The 17,015-nt window shown below is 40.4% G+C and overlaps 2 protein-coding genes across 2 annotated transcripts; both read right to left on the minus strand.

Moving 5' to 3' along the window:
* Nucleotides 1-2,411: 2,411 nt before the first annotated feature.
* On the minus strand, nt 2,412-3,529 carry LOC140940628 (uncharacterized). The gene is made up of 2 exons (XM_073389617.1): nt 3,455-3,529; nt 2,412-3,240 (listed from the first exon to the last, which is right to left on the minus strand). The coding sequence occupies exons 1-2, from the start codon at nt 3,527-3,529 to the stop codon at nt 2,572-2,574; spliced, it is 744 nt and encodes a 247-aa protein (XP_073245718.1). The 3' UTR covers nt 2,412-2,571.
* Nucleotides 3,530-3,965: 436 nt separating this feature from the next.
* LOC140940432 (uncharacterized) lies at nt 3,966-12,891 on the minus strand. The gene is made up of 2 exons (XM_073389405.1): nt 11,556-12,891; nt 3,966-6,676 (listed from the first exon to the last, which is right to left on the minus strand). The coding sequence occupies exons 1-2, from the start codon at nt 12,832-12,834 to the stop codon at nt 4,215-4,217; spliced, it is 3,741 nt and encodes a 1,246-aa protein (XP_073245506.1). The 5' UTR covers nt 12,835-12,891; the 3' UTR covers nt 3,966-4,214.
* Nucleotides 12,892-17,015: the final 4,124 nt, after the last annotated feature.

Here is a 17,015-nt window from a genome sequence, read left to right on the forward strand (position 1 = left end):
GGGAAAACAAAACTAACTAGTGTCCCGAGGGACCTGACAGTTTGTTGTATTCCTAGACTTTCACTTCAACAGCAACGAAAGAATAACCGGAGCGAACCAAAACAGTCGACTCGGTACCTATAACAACACAAGTTTAATTCTCAAAACCACTGAATGAATGATTCCTTATATTATCGGCATCTTTTTCCTCCACTAGGTGCTGTTTTTCTTCTGGGAATTTCTGGCCGATAACTTTAATTATTTTACATTGAACTCACTATCGCTTTTCTGATTGGCCGAAAGCGTACAGTGAATTTTCGAAATCAGCACCTGATTATACAATAATCATGTCAAGGACACTCAAGGTCACGGCTAATCTTGTCATGTATGACCGCGGTGCATGATTTCTAAGGGTAATCATGTCTTTGTGTTGCTTGCCGTCAGTGAAGAAGCAAAAACATGACTTCCAGGTTTGCTTCGTTGACCGAGGAGGTCATCGAAAAAATAGTTGAAGACAAGGACACACAAAACACAAAAAGGTCGATGAAGTGGCTAAGGAGTTGTTTGCTGATTACGTGAAAGAGAAAAAACTGAGCGAACCTGAGGAAAAGAAAGAGTTGACACAAACTTTGAAAACATACATTTTATGTCGAAGCGAGAAAGAAAGAATTCGTTGAATGTATATTAAAACAATTACTAGATTCGGTTTTTGTGATATCCAGAATGATCAAGGTCTCAGTACGGGTTATCAGCCTCAGCCGACAACCGCCACCTCGACCTTGATTATTGTAGATATCACAAAAACCTAATCCAATAATTGTTTAAACTTGGCTTTTTAGCTTGAGGCTTCGAGTTTGTGTTTGTTTGTTCATTCATTCACGGAAAAGAAAACTGGCAGGACCTGGCGGTGTTTTTCCCGCTTTCTGACACGCCACTTTCCACCAGTGCTTTGATAACGTGCTGTAATGTAGCCCGATCGGGATACATTTGATTTTAGTCAAGGCCACGTGACCAAGAATCAACCATTGCAGTCCATGTTTAGTTGAGTGAAAATCTAGGAATATAACAATATTTATTGTACAGAAATAAACCTCGCAGTATAAGATTAGTCTAAGGAGAATCTCCTTTTGAAGGAGATGTCGGGAGGAACATTAATTGATTATATTTTTTAAATCACTGGCAAGTTTCCAAAGGAAACTCTAAAAAACGTTTCATAAAGTTTTATGGCTGCCTTTAATGAACCATGTTAGTTATCTGCGTGTTTCAGTTTTATTCATTTGTTTTTTTAACCAAGGTTTTAGAGACAATTAAATTGATATTTTCTGTAAATTTTTGTACATTGATGTACTTAAACAAATGAATAGAAAAACATTAAAAAGCTGCATTTTCTTTACGACTCGTACGTTTAATTCAAACACCATGTGTGGGCAGGCATCAACTTTAGAGGCGAAGGATAGCTGTTACTGTCGAGAAAGTCGAGAAGTGTTAGTAAAAGAGCACTTGATAAACCTTTTTGCTAAATATTCACGCTGTGGTAGCCCTGAACAACCGCATTCCCTGGTCCTGTCTACCAGTTTCATCTGCCTTGAGGCCAGACTCAAGTCGTAGATTCTAATAAAACCTGTAATGAAGATAACTGTATCTTTTATTTCCTTTCTTTCCCTTTGAAACGTCTGTGCACGGGCTACCCACTCTATAATAATAAAACCAGGGCAGGAAGCCTTTTTGCACGACCACGTTGGAAAAAACCGAAATCAACAAGTCAATAAAAACTCGCAAGGCACCTGGATATGGTTAAACCAAGACCAAAAAGTTCTGACGCAGCTCCTTTGAAACTTGATTATCCGTCCGTTGTGTCGACGGTGACCCTCAATCCCAGATGCAAAATTTTTGTTTTATCAAATGATGTGACAAAGTGCTTTTACCACCTTAAAAGAAAATCCAAAAGCCCACCTTTCAAACTGTTTTTATTGTGGTAAATTTATTTTCGAGACTTATTTTTGTGTCAGTCCGGCCTTGTCAAAGAATCGAAGACGGTCCGAAGACACTCCCTCATACTTCCTCTGTCCGTCGGATTATAAGTCGCTAGATGCTTAGTTAGCACGAAGTCCGACTGGCCAAATTTAACAGGCTTACATCCTGCTACAATAAAATTCTACCGTGTCATATATAGTAGACATTCACATGGATATTTTGTTTTCTTTAAGTATTGTCTAGTAAGATACTTAAGGAAGTATTCTCTTTCAGAATGGGACGTAATCATGTTGGCAAGCAATTGAGTACAGTGAATGAGGTCTATTGCATCTGCTCAGTTACAATTTTTAGATTTTCTCTATGTCGTCAGTTCAAAAAAGGGGGCACCCTCCCCTCCCCTACACGGACCCTCTGGCCTGTGCGGTACATTAAATTATTATGCTATAATAAAAAATAATAATCATCTTTATTGAGGAAACTTTTTCATAAAAGATATGGTTTTCAAAAAGGACCTCAAAACTAGATATATATTATAAAAACAAAAAAGCTATAAAACTGCAAAGGGATTAAAAAGATACAAAAAATGCATAAAAAATTAAAAATAAGTATAAGTAAAAATTAAACATAAGTAGCTATATAAAAATAACTTAAAAAAAAAAGGTTAAAACTATTTACATTCCTTGAGTCTTTGATTGTCTGACTGAGGGAGTTAAAATCGGAAACGGCATGATATTGTGTTCTTTGCTTCCCCCAATTTCTTTTGACACGTGGTAATCTAAAATTGCCTTTGTTACGTGTATTATGCCTATGAAGTACGTCTTGTCGAATCAAGTCCATATCGTGATTAATTAGGCCATTGATGCATTTGTATACGTGTACACACCTTCTTTGAAATCGCCTTTTCTCTAGAGGCAGCCACTTGAGAACGGCTAATGCCTCAGTGGAGGATGAGTACAATGGTCTATTTAAAATAACTTTAGCGGCCTTATTTTGCAAAACTTGCAAACTAGACATAAGGGTAATATTATGTTTATCGCCCCATACTAGATCAGCATATTCAAAAAGGGGCATAACAAGACTTTTATAGAAAAGTAGACGCGCCCTGAAAGGCAATAAATGCGTTATACGCTTGAGAAGCCCAAGCCTCTGGTTGATTTTCCCAGTTAGGTGTTCAATATGATCAGTCCATGTGAAATCCGAAGATATATGTATACCGAGGTATTTAAAACTGCGAACATTACTTATACTATGATCTAAAATTGAAACAGTCAAATCTACTTTGCTTTGCTATGAAAATACTCAATACAATATTTTGTTATGGTAAGGGTATAGTAGAAAAACGTTTATAGCACTAAACTGACTAAACTCTCTCAGTCCAATGGTGATAGAGATACGGTGGAACCTCGATCCTCGATATAACGAACCACTATATAACGAACTCCTCGGTATAACGAGCAATTTTCTTACCCCGCCAGTAATAGTAAAATATTTGAAACAGAACCTCGATATAACGAAACCTCTGTATAGCAAACACATTTTGCAAGTCCCTTGTCCCTTCCTTAAATCGAGCATACATGTATGTACAGTACGCTTGCTTCAAAAGATGAGTTTGTAGAAGTGCAATAAAAGCGTCCACAGCATTGAATTGCTTAATCTTTGCCTTTCCCTGCGCCGGGGTGCCCAAAAAAGCCTTTAAAAGTTATGTGGATAACTGATGACAGTGATACATGTGTATAAATGTATACAGCAAAGCAAATTCACTTTGTTCGTTTCGACGCTACATTTCAAGCGTTTGCTCTAAACTTCTCTTAACTTCGGATCTCAATCGCTGGAACGACACCTTCCCTGATAAATGGGTTAGGCTTACCTGCTGAATAAAGTCAACTATTTCAACCGTGTACCTGATCTTAATAATGCTTTTAGGCTGAATGATTTTAACCAGGAGCCCATGTTTTAACAGACTGTGCTCTTCCTAAAATCCCAGGAGTATTTGCTAAACATTTCTTTGTTTGAAGGCAAACGGTTGCCAAATTTTCTGGTGATTAAAGAAATCAGTTCTTTTTGCAAGGTAACTGCCAAACTTGCTAAGAACAAACACACCTCTGACTACATTCATAGTTTCCAAATAACTCTAGTTTTGTTTACACGCTCATTTGTTTCTGTCGCTTCCCAAAACGATGACTAAAACAGCGGCTATCCCAACTAAATTCCTTGTTAAGATACTCATAGAAATACATGTATTGTCGATTAACGCTGATTTATTATAGTGCTCCCTTAGATGTCAAAAATTTTACTGCGTCAAAATTATTTTTCTCTATTGCTATTCTCAGAGGAGTTACCCCGTAGACGTCTTTTAAATTGATGTCAAGGCCAAGTGATAACAGCTTGTTCATAATGGAGGTATTTCCACCTTGTGCAGCACAGTGGAGCACACTGAACCCATTGTTGTCTTCGAAAGATGGATAAGCACTGTTTTGTATCAAGATGTCAAAAGCATTTTGTTTGTCGTTGAGGGCTGCAGTCATCAGTGGAGTGAGCCCATCATTGTTCCTTGAATCAACGTCAAGACCAAGTGATAACAGCTTGATGATAATGGACGTATTTCCACCTTGTGCAGCATAGTGGAGCACACTGAAACCATCGTTGCTTTTCAAAGATGGATCAGCACCGTTTTGTATCAAGACGTCAAAAGCATTTTGTTTGTCTTTGAGGGCTGCAGTCATCAGTGGAGTGACCCCATTATTCTTCCTTGAATCAACGTCAAGACCAAGTGATAACAGCTTGGTGATAATGGAGGTATTTCCACCTTGTGCAGCACAGTGGAGCACACTGAAACCATTGCTGCTTTTCAAAGATGGATCAGCACCGTTTTGTATCAAGATGTCAAAAGCATTTTGTTTGTCTTTGAGGGCTGCAGTCATCAGTGGAGTGAGCCCACCATTGTTCCTTGAATCAACGTCAAGACCAAGTGATAACAGCTTGATGATAATGGAGGTATTTCCACCTTGTGCAGCACAGTGGAGCACACTGAACCCATTGTTGTCTTTGAAAGATGGATCAGCACCGTTTTGTATCAACATGTCAAAAGCATTTTGTTTGTCTTTGAGGGCTGCAGTCATCAGTGGAGTGAGCCCATCATTGTTCCTTGAATCAACGTCAAGACCAAGTGATAACAGCTTGATAATAATGGAGGTATTTCCACCTTGTGTAGCATAGTGGAACACACTGAAACCATCGTTGCTTTTCAAAGATGGATCAGCACCGTTTTGTATCAAGATGTCAAAAGCATTTTGTTTGTCTTTGAGGGCTGCAGTCATCAGTGGAGTGACCCCATTATTCTTCCTTGAATCAACGTCAAGATCAAGTGATAACAGCTTGATGATAATGGAGGTATTTCCACCTTGTGCAGCATAGTGGAGCACACTGAACCCATTGTTGTCTTTGAAAGATGGATCTGCACCGTTTTGTATCAAGATGTCAAAAGCATTTTGTTTGTCGTTGAGGGCTGCAGTCATCAGTGGAGTGACCCCATTATTCTTCCTTGAATCAACGTCACGACCAAGTGATAACAGCTTGATGATAATGGAGGTACTTCCACCTTGTGCAGCAGAGTGGAGCACACTGAACCCATTGTTGTCTTTGAAAGATGGATCAGCACCGTTTTGTATCAAGATGTCAAAAGCATTTTGTTTGTCTTTGAGGGCTGCAGTCATCAGTGGAGTGAGCCCATCATTGTTCCTTGAATCAACGTCAAGATCAAGTGATAACAGCTTGATGATAATGGAGGTATTTCCACCTTGTGCAGCATAGTGGAGCACACTGAACCCATTGTTGTCTTTGAAAGATGGATCAGCACTGTTTTGTATCAAGATGTCAAAAGCATTTTGTTTGTCGTTGAGGGCTGCAGTCATCAGTGGAGTGAGCCCATCATTGTTCCTTGAATCAACGTCAAGACCAAGTGATAACAGCTTGATGATAATGGAGGTATTTCCACCTTGTGCAGCACAGTGGAGCACACTGAAACCATTGCTGCTTTTCAAAGATGGATCAGCACCGTTTTGTATCAAGATGTCAAAAGCATTTTGTTTGTCTTTGAGGGCTGCAGTCATCAGTGGAGTGAGCCCACCATTGTTCCTTGAATCAACGTCAAGACCAAGTGATAACAGCTTGATAATAATGGAGGTATTTCGACCTTGTGCAGCATAGTGGAGCACACTGAAACCATGGCTGCTTTTCAAAGATGGATCAGCACCGTTTTGTATCAAGATGTCAAAAGCATTTTGTTTGTCGTTGAGGGTTGCAGTCATCAGTGGAGTGAGCCCATCATTGTTCCTTGAATCAACGTCAAGACCAAGTGATAACAGCTTGATAATAATGGAGGTATTTCCACCTTCTGCAGCACACTGGAGCAGACTAGACCCATCGTTATCTTTCAAAGATGGATCAGCACCGTTTTGTATCAAGATGTCAAAAGCATTTTGTTTGTCGTTGAGGGCTGCAGTCATCAGTGGAGTAACACCTTTCCTATTGCGTGAGTCAAGGTGAAATCCTTGAGACAGTATTAACTCGATGACTTCAGTGTTTCCAATGCTTGCAGCAGCGTGAAGCACCTTACCATCCTGAACTTCATATTTAGCTTTAAAATCACTTTCGTTTGAATCAGCTTGAACAGACTTCTTAACAATGGACGAGACACTTTGCCCTTGGAGGACAATTTTCATTGCTAGAAAGAAATAATTGGATATTTTTAAAGAGGACAATGAGATTCGAAACATAATAAATCGAAATAATCATAATAATGATAAGAATACACTGTAGTACTGATGATGATGTTGACTTTTTTTTGGTACAGCCAAAAGGTAAAGGTTCCTCGCGTAAAAACTTTTACTAGTACCAACAACCGTCTTAAACTACTATTTACATTATAGTGGTCTTATTTGACCCGTGAAACAGATACTAACAACTAGTGAAAAAAAGCTTCAAGTAAGCAATAGAAGACAATGGAATTAGTGCATAACAGTGCGTAATATTTTACTACCTATTTCACGGGTTAAGCAAAATCACTATACTCTGTCGGAACGAATACAACAATACGGAAGGTAACACAACGTAACAAAAGAGAGAGAAGCGTAGAGAACAGGAGAAAAAAAAGGCCTGAGACCCTAAAAAGTACTTGGTCCACACTTAAATCATGACTGAATGATAAAACATTTAACGGCACGGTAAAAAGTTGCGGATATCAAAGGGCAATGTACAAGTATTGCAAAGAGAAGCAGCGGCGTTCTGATTGAAAGGTTTCTGTGAAATAATCCGTGAAATTGCTGTCATAGAGGTTGTTTCTGTCGCTTGCTAAAACGATGACTAAAATAGCAGCTATCCCAACTAAATTCCTTGTTAAGATACTCATAGAAATACATGTATTGTCGATTAACGCTGATTTATTATAGTGCTCCCTTAGATATCAAAAATTTTACTGCGTCAAAATTATTTTACTCTATTGCTCTTGTCAGAGGAGTTACGCCGTAGACGTCTTTTAAATTGATGTCAAGGCCAAGTGATAACAGCTTGTTGACAATGTAGGTATTTCCACCTTGTGCAGCACAGTGGAGTACACTGAACCCATTGTTGTCTTTGAAAGATGGATCAGCACCGTTTTGTATCAAGACGTCAAAAGCATTTTGTTTGTCGCTAATTGCTGCAGTCATCAGTGGAGTGACCCCATCATTGTTCCTTGAATCAACGTCAAGGCCAGGTGATAACAGCTTGATGATAATGGATGTATTTCCACCTTCTGCAGCAGAGTGGATCAGACTAGACTCATCGATATCTTGCAAAGATGGATCAGCACCGTTCTGTATCAAGATGTCAAAAGCATTTTGTTTGTCGTAGTACTTGTCAAGTACTTGGTCCATACTAAAATCATGACTGAATGATAAAACATTTAACGGCACGGTAAAAAGTTGCGGATATCAGAGGGCAATGTACAAGTTTTGCAAAGAGAAGCAGCGGGGTTCTGATTGAAAAGTTCCTGTGAAGTTGAGGAATAGGAAATTGAAAACTCAAGGCCGACTCAATTTTAAGTTAAATGGTCCTTCGAAGATAATGGGGTCCTTCTTTGGTTATAGCTTGAATGGTCTCTAGATAAGTTTAAGAAGAGGAAAATCACCTCACCCTCCAAGCAGCGAAAGCTTTTGTACTTTTAACAGCACAGAAATGCATGCTTTAATATGCAGGCGTCCAGGGGTGAAATCTAGATAAAAACGCCCGACTTTATGGTTCAAAAGATACGAGAGAAGGGTTTTATAGGAAACAGGTAATGTGACAACTGACAGTCATCACTTACGCAAGTTACTTACGCTTGCGTTCTGAAGGTAACAAAATATCGTAATTTCGCCCAAAATGTCGGCTGGAGTCTTGGCCTGCTTAGGCCACCTATGCCGAAAAGGTCGAAGGGTAAAGACCAGACAAACAGTGACTTCCTAGTACCCTGGTCCTCCAGGTTGGGCGTAGTGGTAACGACCCTGCCCCATAACACTAATTGTTGCAGAAACCGGAAACGTTGATAATGAGACAACACTAAATGGGGTTATCGCAGCTGGGGCTGTAATGACGCTCTTGGGATAAAGCCAGCCGGAAGCCCAAAGACCGATAGGTCCCATAGTAGCCCCCAAGCGACAGACGACCTTAAGTTGGTGGAACGTGAGGACCATGGCGGAGGCAATACGGGTAGGGCAAGTAGCTAAAGAGATGAAATGTAGTATGGGATTGAAGTGCTGGGGATAGGTGGGGCCAGGTGGAAAGGGATTGGATCAGTAATGCTGCAGAGTGGAGAGAAAGTAGTCTACGTAGGAGATGATGAGGTGCAACAGGGAAGAGTAGTCATCGTTATGATTGCGAGAACAAAGGGAGCCTCGATGGAATGAGACACCAGAAGGTCAGAAGGCGAGAGGAAGACTGAAAACTAGTTGGAGAAGGACTGTCGAGAAAGAGTGAAACAAAGCGGGGCGTTGGTCAGACAGTGTGGAGGCTTTATGCGCCTACTGGCGCGACAAGACATGATAATGATGATGATGATGATGATTAGCATTATTATTACTTTTCAATTCATTTGTCAGTGCCAGACTTAAACAAAGAGGTTTTAGTCTGTGCATAGCTACAAACACGCAGTTACAAATTAAGCAACCAGTAAAATAATAAGCAAAGTAAAGTACACAAATAAACTGAACATGATTTGAAAAAAGATAACGAGAAACAAATTCAAAAAAAAAAAAAAAAACTTGTCACGCTGTTTCTATCGTTAAGCTTTTGAGCTGTTACCAACCACACGGAACGTGGGAGTTAAAGGGGCTGTGTCACGACAGTCCAGTTCATTTTGTTTAATTTTGCCAATTACTCGCCCTCAATCGCTATTGAACTTAACGTAAGCTAGCCTGTTCCAAGTGTTCAGATAGTGGAGCGCACCGCTCCCCACTATCCGAACGCCTGGAACAGGCTGAACGTAAGCAATTCAACGAAATTACATGCAAGTGTCAACATTAGAGATTCGAGACTAACATGCAAAAATGTCTCCTGAGCATTATTTTTGAAGTTGCAAACAGCAGAGATAAACTTTGAAAAACTGTTAGGCTGAACAGTTTTCAAATACCCTAATTTCAATCCGTTTCAATTGGTACACAACTATCTATCACATACTTCGTTGCACCAACATGTTATTACCATATAGTCGCACGGACCTTTGTATACCTTACACCTTTGCACACCTTGTACATATTGAGTGATTGCAACGCATTAAATATTTAGTTTTAGGACATATAACAGAGACGTTAAGGCCCGGTTCAGATTCCGAACTTTTCATGAGCCGAACCTAATACATTGAATTAGGTACATGAAAAGTTCGGCGTCTGAATCAATTAGGAACGCCTGTTTCAATCTGAAACCTCTCAGCCGTTCTTCACGCCCAGCCCAGCCGGGAATTTCGCCTTTGGAGCGACTTTGGAACGGCTTTGATTCAGAGGCCGAACTTTTCATGTACCGAACCTAATGCATAAATTATTATAAAGTATTCTGTAAGCAGTTTGTCCAAAATGAGCATTTTCCGCCTTTTGAACTTAGTTCAGCTGCAATTAAGATCGGCGTCTGAATCAATTCAGCCGTTCTGAATAATTTGGGTTGGCCATAATTCGAATTAGGTTCGTGTCGTGTTCCCAGTGTCGTAGACGCGTGGCGTTAGGCACTTGCCTGCGTGCAGACGTCTCCTATTGCCTTTGTTGCACGCGGAAAAGGGACGTCTGCGTAACGCCGTCGCTAATCGTGTTCCAGCGTCCCGCTGGGTTCCCAAGATCTTGGGAACACACAGTGCGCATTGTTTGACTCAACGCTGATTGGTTGTTATCGAATCTGGTCTGATAATGTATGCGGTGATTTATGTAATCGGAGTTATTCAACCAAAACAAATCAAAACATGTGCCATTTTGTGCAGACCGTTCGAAATCTTGTGCGAGGCCGCGGAAAATTTAACGTGTACGAGGAAATTATTTCTTTACAATTTACTGTGCATGAGACATCACATCATATTTGTAAACAGTGTCTGAGAAAACCACAAAAGCGGCGTGGACTTCGCACCAGGCAGGCATTTCGGAGAAAGCCAGCCAAAGAAACTAAAATCTTTATTTAGGCGTAACAAACAGAGGTCAAAGAAAATTTAAACACTTTACAACTGCATCTGAAATCAAATCCTATCAGGAACATCCACAGAAGCATAAACCACAGGAAATGATTACTCAGTATGCATGTAACAAAACCTGCTTCATGATCTCTAAATGTAAGGCTTAGTGCGGCAAAAACGAGATTTACTCAGTCAAAATTTAGAATGCCACATGCACTGTGTAGTGCTAGTAACCTTCGCGCGAGAGAGAAAACGAGAAAAACCTCTGTTCAAGCAGACTCTTAAGGTCACGTTTCCCATTATCACGAGTTTATGATGTTGTGTTTGGCCTGTCAACTCTTATTTCTAACCGGATATCATTTCACAATTTATGCGAAATAGAATACCCTGCCAGCGGGACGCTGGAACACGATTAGCGACGGCGTTACGCAGACGTCCCTTTTCCGCGTGCGACAAAGGAAATAGGAGACGTCTGCACGCAGGCAAAATAAACGTGCTTAGGAAAAGAATAATCTAATGCATGCCTTCTGACGTAAAGGAAATAAAACTGAATAAAGCTTTGTACGCCTAGCCAAAATGTAATAAAATAAACAATGCTGCAACCACGAAAGAAAAAATAGTCCTTGAATGTAACTAATTAATTAAAAGGTCATTTTTCGCGGATAATGTGACTGTTCGGCTCTCAAATCGGTGTCTGAACCTGGCCTAACACAATCTTCTTCAGTTTTGCCCATCCGTGGAATCTGTTGTATCTGTTGTGTTATTTTAACCTTCCTTTAATGTTTTAAGCGGTTATTTTTATGTTTCTCTTGATTCAACAGGCATTTTTTAATTACCTAATTTGGGTGAATTTCGTGACACAGCTCCTTTAAAAACTTAAAGGGTCTATAAGCTACAGAAAAGCATTAAAGTAACATCGATCAGATCGATACACTACCTTTAACACTTTCAGCACAGCAGCTGTCACTCATCATCCTCAAAATGATGTCTTTGAATTTCTCACACTGTGTGTCCCAAGGGAATGTCTTGTTGTAGCTCTCTCTGAGTTTAATGGCGGTGTTGAGTCTCTCTTCCGGCTTTTTCTCGTACAGAGTTCTGATTTTTTCTGACCACTTGTTTGGATCTTCTGATTCAATGATGACAGACTTTCCACCATCAACTTCCTCTAACGCTTTAGCTATTCCAGATTCACTGGTAAGAAGAACAGGGACACCAGCAGAAATGGCTTCTAAGGCGATCAGACCAAAGCCTTCGGTACGAGAAGGCATAGCAACCAAGTCTGCCGCATAGAACATTTCTTTCACCGCATCTTGATTACAGTAACCACGTACTGTTAACTGCCTCCTTGTTATGCTCGTATTTTGTAGAAACCAGCCCATTATAATTCTATGTTGGCCTTCGGGTGAGCCTACAAATGTCATCTTAAACTTCTCTCCGAGAGATCCTAACGCATTGGCAATAATATCATAGCCCTTGAGGGAAAGATCTTCATAAGAACCTCTTCCAAAGACAAAGACACTGAACTCGTCAGGACTATGCGAAACATTGGCAAGTTTCTGATCTGAAATACTGACAAATTTATCCAAAATTCCAGGAGTGATGATGTGAACTTTCGTGTCTGGGAGACATCTGCTGTACTTTTGCTGGAGTCGTGAGCCAACAGCAACAACGGCGTTTGATTCTTTGCAGAGTTTGATTTCCTCTTTATGCTTTTTCTCATTCTCTTCTACTGCATCTGTTTCCGTTTGTTTGTACTTTCCAAGGTCTTCGCAAAATACATGCACAAACTGTATCCATTTGCACTTTGTAATTTGCGAAATGAAATAAGCAGGGGTGCCAAACTTTCGTCCATGGCCGATCACAACATCAGGATGTGAGAGCTCCGAAGGAGGAAGTCTTAGCCATTCCAGACGGTCACTTGTCCCCGGTATACTCTTGGCTGTTATTATATTCACACCATTTTTTCTAGCATCTTCTCTGTCCGATTCATTGCTCTGGCAAACATAGCAATGAATCGCGAAGTCCTGGCTTGATGCTTTAGCAAGATTTATGGCAAATTTTCTGTTGAACGTAGCTAAACCTCCCTTACTTGAGTTCCACTCGTCGCAAACAAACAAGACATTAATGTGCTTTGACTCAACTCTCTCTGACGCGTTTGGTAAAATGAAAAAAGGTTCGTGAGAAGCTTTCTTCGCCCCTACAATCACAGCTCCCATTTTAAGGAAATTGCCGATATAAACATAGCTTCCCAAACAGACGTTCTCAGGAGTTCGTCACGCGTTCCTGCCCCACACTCAAATATAATATCCTCGCTGCGATCGATCAGAGTGAGCGGAAGTCGAGGGGATCATTTCAGTCATTTTGTAAGACGCTGCCGACATATCGATGACTCATCCGGTTTAGGTCGATGTTATCTAGTGCTTTCCCACAAACAGGGAACGCGTGACGAACCCCAAAGAACGTCTGCGTGGGAGGCTAACATATAAACAACAAGAATCGCCGAGAGGCGAGTTTTAACTGGGCTGCCAAGGGGCTATTTTTTCTGAGGGGAGGGGGTGGCTGTACACACTCAGGCTACCATAAAACCTTGTCGCCGACCATTGCGTGAGACAGAATCTCATGTGAGACTGAAACATAAACAACTGCGGATTAATGCACCCTTTTGAAAGACTTTCGTAACAAACAAAAATGTGTACCATTTTCAAGTGGGGGCTGTATAATAACTTTTAAATTCCACCATTATGAATAAAAATAAACAAGTTAGCCATTAATTCTAAGCAGGAAACGATTTGCATTGATTTCACGCACCCCTCCCCCAATCCCTCTATCTCGCAAAATAAAGCGTGAGAGTATAACGGGACTAATTTGATGTAACCGGAAATTCCAAAAATTATTGTTGTTCTCCGAGTATATAAAATGCGACAGGGTCAGCTGCTCGCCACAGGGCTGATTTACACTAGACAGAAATATCGTATAGAAGTTTACTAAAACAGACAGCCAACTGCCCATTGATCCCGATGCAGGAGCCTCAATGACTGCACTGAGACCTTAAGTAGACGATTCTAATTTGCGGTCTACAGTCTACATGAAAATGCCCTATTTTTTCCACAAGATAAAAAAAATTTAGTTTTAAGATTTTCCTGTTGGTATTTTTCTCTAACTTAATGCACCTGTCAATGTTTAGCCATAGGGGAGGGGGCTGGGCATACCTCGGGAATTTGACTCAATTTCCTCTCCTGTGGCTGGGGAATAGTAGGAAATTTGACAAAACTCATGATCCCGAGGGTGGGGATGTTTGACAAGGTCGCGCAAGAGCCTGGAACCTAGCCTTTAAGTCCGCCATCTTGTAAATTTCCCGAAGACCCTGGATCGAAATTGAGTATCACCGGCCATTTTGCAAGCATTGAGTTCACGTGTTTTATAGCTGAAATTTGTTGAGCCGGACGTGATAAAAAGACCCTTAAGAAAACTCTCCGATATCATCGGATTTGACTTGACTCAGCTTAAAACCTGAACCGCCAGCCAGTGGATAAAACAGCAGATGTGACCGGATTGACTGTGAGAAGTGCAGAGAATGGCATCATCAGTACTGACGGGGGCGTAAGGGGTGCTAATACCGCAAAACCGCACAGAATAACATAAGAAAACCGCAAACCGCATTAAAATCCATGACCCGAAAACTTCTAAATACCGCAAACCGCTTGTTTTGTAAAACCTGAATACCACAACTTAAAATAAGAATTTTTCCGCGAAACCGCACCAAGCCTTACGCTCTCCTCAGTACTGTGTTGGCTTTTGCGAGAGTATCAATGACACTGACCTCAAGTGCCCCTCTGTGTTGTAGAGGATCTCGTATAGTTGAGGTTGGAAAGTTTCTTGTATAGGGATGTATGACACAAACAAAAGAAAACCCCCCGAAACCTCGACCTGGGCTAATTTAATTTAATTTAATTTAATTTCAAAAGCTTATAAGGCGCAAATATCTATATAAATATATTCAAATCCGCCATAGGGAAAAAAAAACAAAACAATACTACTACTAATAATAAAAACTATGAATAATTATGATAATAAAAATGATAAAATAAGATGATAACATAGATATAGAATAGAAAAACTAATGGCTAAAGGTTAAAAAGATAAAATCTGTTAACAAAATCTTAAAAATTATAAGCTGAAAATTGTTTACAATCTAGTAAGCTAAAAATACAATCTTATAATGTAAGGGGTACAAAATGGTTTTTTAAAAAGGTGAGTCTTCAACTTTCTCTTAAAAGTGCCAACTGAAATGGATTCCCTAATAAATCTTGGCACAGCATTCCATAACTTAGGTGCAGCAAACAGAAAGGCCCGTTCACCGAGAGTTGCCTTGGGCTTAACATTCGGATAACTAAGTAAAGTACTGTCGCTATTGCTAGATCTTCTTAAATTATATTTAGATACAGGCTTAGGAGTAATTAAAAAACTGAAGTACGAAGGTGATAAGCGCTTAAAAATCTTGACAACAATCAACAGGATTTTAAATTCAATTCTGAACTTTACAGGCAGCCAATATAAATCTACTAATAAAGGAGTAATGTGACAATATTTACTTTCATTGCATATTAATCTAGCACACATGTTCTGCACACGCTGTAGCTTATTGAGTTGATACTCCGGCAGGCCATATAAAAGACTGTTACAGTAATCGACTCTGCTTGAAATAAAGGCATGAATCAGAGTCTTGGTGTTGTCTTTAGATAGATATTTTCTTATGCGTCTCAGATTATTATCTTAGATTACCGTATCCCGAACCCCAAATGCAGACCTAAGCCTCTCAAGTAACATACCGTGATCAATGGTATCAAAAGCCGCGCTCAAATCCAACAGAACAAACAAGGTGACATGCTGTCTGTTCATGTTTAATAAAATGTCATTTTTTACTTTCAAGAGAGCGTATTCCGTGCTGTGAAACTTACGATATCCTCAGTTCTTGTATGCTCTACTCAGTCACCAAACTATGTCATTAATAGCTCCTATTCTCCTCAAGTTGGTCTTTGTGAAGCTCCCGGATGGGATGTCCTGGTGAAGCTTTGAACTTGTGTGCGAAATTCTCAAAGTTCCCATTTTTGTCCGTGTCTTCTTTATCCTTAGTATCCGAAATTTAGACCTCCAAAGCAGCGTGTGTTGCATTAAATAGAAGGAAATACTTAAAGGAAAAGCCAGTCTACTAACATAGCAAAGTTGTCACGTCCCTCGCTTATGGACGTCCATTTCGTAACATCAGGGTTCATCTGACATTCATCGGCAACTGAGTTGTTCTCTTCACTGAGTACGATAGCTTACAATCAAGTCTTCAGCCATAGTGTCTTCAACTGGTGAAATACTTTGCTCATAAATGGTGCTTATTAACTGCTCATGTACTACATCGATAGATAATTCTCTCTTTGAGTTCGTGAAACGGCCCCGGCGTTCCAAACCTGACGCTCACAGTCATCTTTTAGTGTGAACCTACCGTGAACAGCGTGTGGGTTTGTATGCAACGTGAGCATTTCTCTGAGTTTTTCAGCGCCAACATCATCAACTGACTTAAACTCGAACAATGACAAAACTTATAGAGTGACTCCTATGATCGAATCGCTTCGAACAACACAAATAGCCTTCTTCAGGTTCGCAACGCCTTCTGAGTTTCTGGGGGGCGGAGACGAGGTTCAAAAAGTATTCGTGCAAGGGAAAATCGTATGAAACCATTTACATGACAACATCATTTTTCGGTACCAGACCCTTGTGTCTTCCCTCCCCGGGGGGCCGTTTTTCTGCACAGACGACCGAAAACCGAATTGATAACTGGGCAGCTCTGAAAGGGGCAGCCCAGTAATAATCGCGGAAAGGCGCTGTACACAGTCTAAACCTTGTCGCCGACTATTGGGCGACATAGAATTTCATGTGAGAGTGAGACACAGACTCATTTGAACATTGTACCCTTTTGAAAGACTTTCGTAACAAGAAAAATGAGTACCATTTTTAAGTCGGGGCTGTATAGTAACTTTTAAATTCCGCCATTATGAATAAAAATAAGCAAGTTAGCCATTCTAAGCAGGAAACGATTACCATTATTTTCACACACCCTTGGGTGTCTGTAAAACTAGGAACAGGCTCCGAACACCTACGGAACATCCCCAGTACACCCTCAGGACACCCCGGAACACCCCCCTTACGGACCAGACCCCCCCCCCCCGGAACACCCTTAATTACAACGTTTAGGCAAAAAAATACAAAACCGAAAACTGGAAAACGGAGATAGGGTCAGATCAGGCTCCCGGTCAGATTGGCCAGTAATTCACTTATGAAGATTTTAAGAATTCAAAGTAGTCCGTTGCCTTTATACCAATACGTATTTTTTTGTCTGAAATATAGC

Source organism: Porites lutea, chromosome 6 (assembly GCF_958299795.1).
Source record: "Porites lutea chromosome 6, jaPorLute2.1, whole genome shotgun sequence".
Taxonomy (NCBI): Eukaryota; Metazoa; Cnidaria; class Anthozoa; order Scleractinia; family Poritidae; genus Porites; species Porites lutea.

Excerpts from the sequence above, each read along its gene's own strand:
- LOC140940628 (XM_073389617.1), bottom strand. The coding sequence starts at position 3,529 with ATGTATGCTCGATTTAAGGAAGGGACAAGGGACTTGCAAAATGTGTTT. Across the intron at positions 3,241-3,454 it reads AGAGGTTTCGTTATATCGAG|CAAAGCAAAGTAGATTTGAC; the intron begins GTTCTGTTTCAA and ends GTATTTTCATAG.
- LOC140940432 (XM_073389405.1), bottom strand. The coding sequence starts at position 12,834 with ATGGGAGCTGTGATTGTAGGGGCGAAGAAAGCTTCTCACGAACCTTTT. Across the intron at positions 6,677-11,555 it reads CTGTGCTGAAAGTGTTAAAG|CAATGAAAATTGTCCTCCAA; the intron begins GTAGTGTATCGA and ends ATTTCTTTCTAG.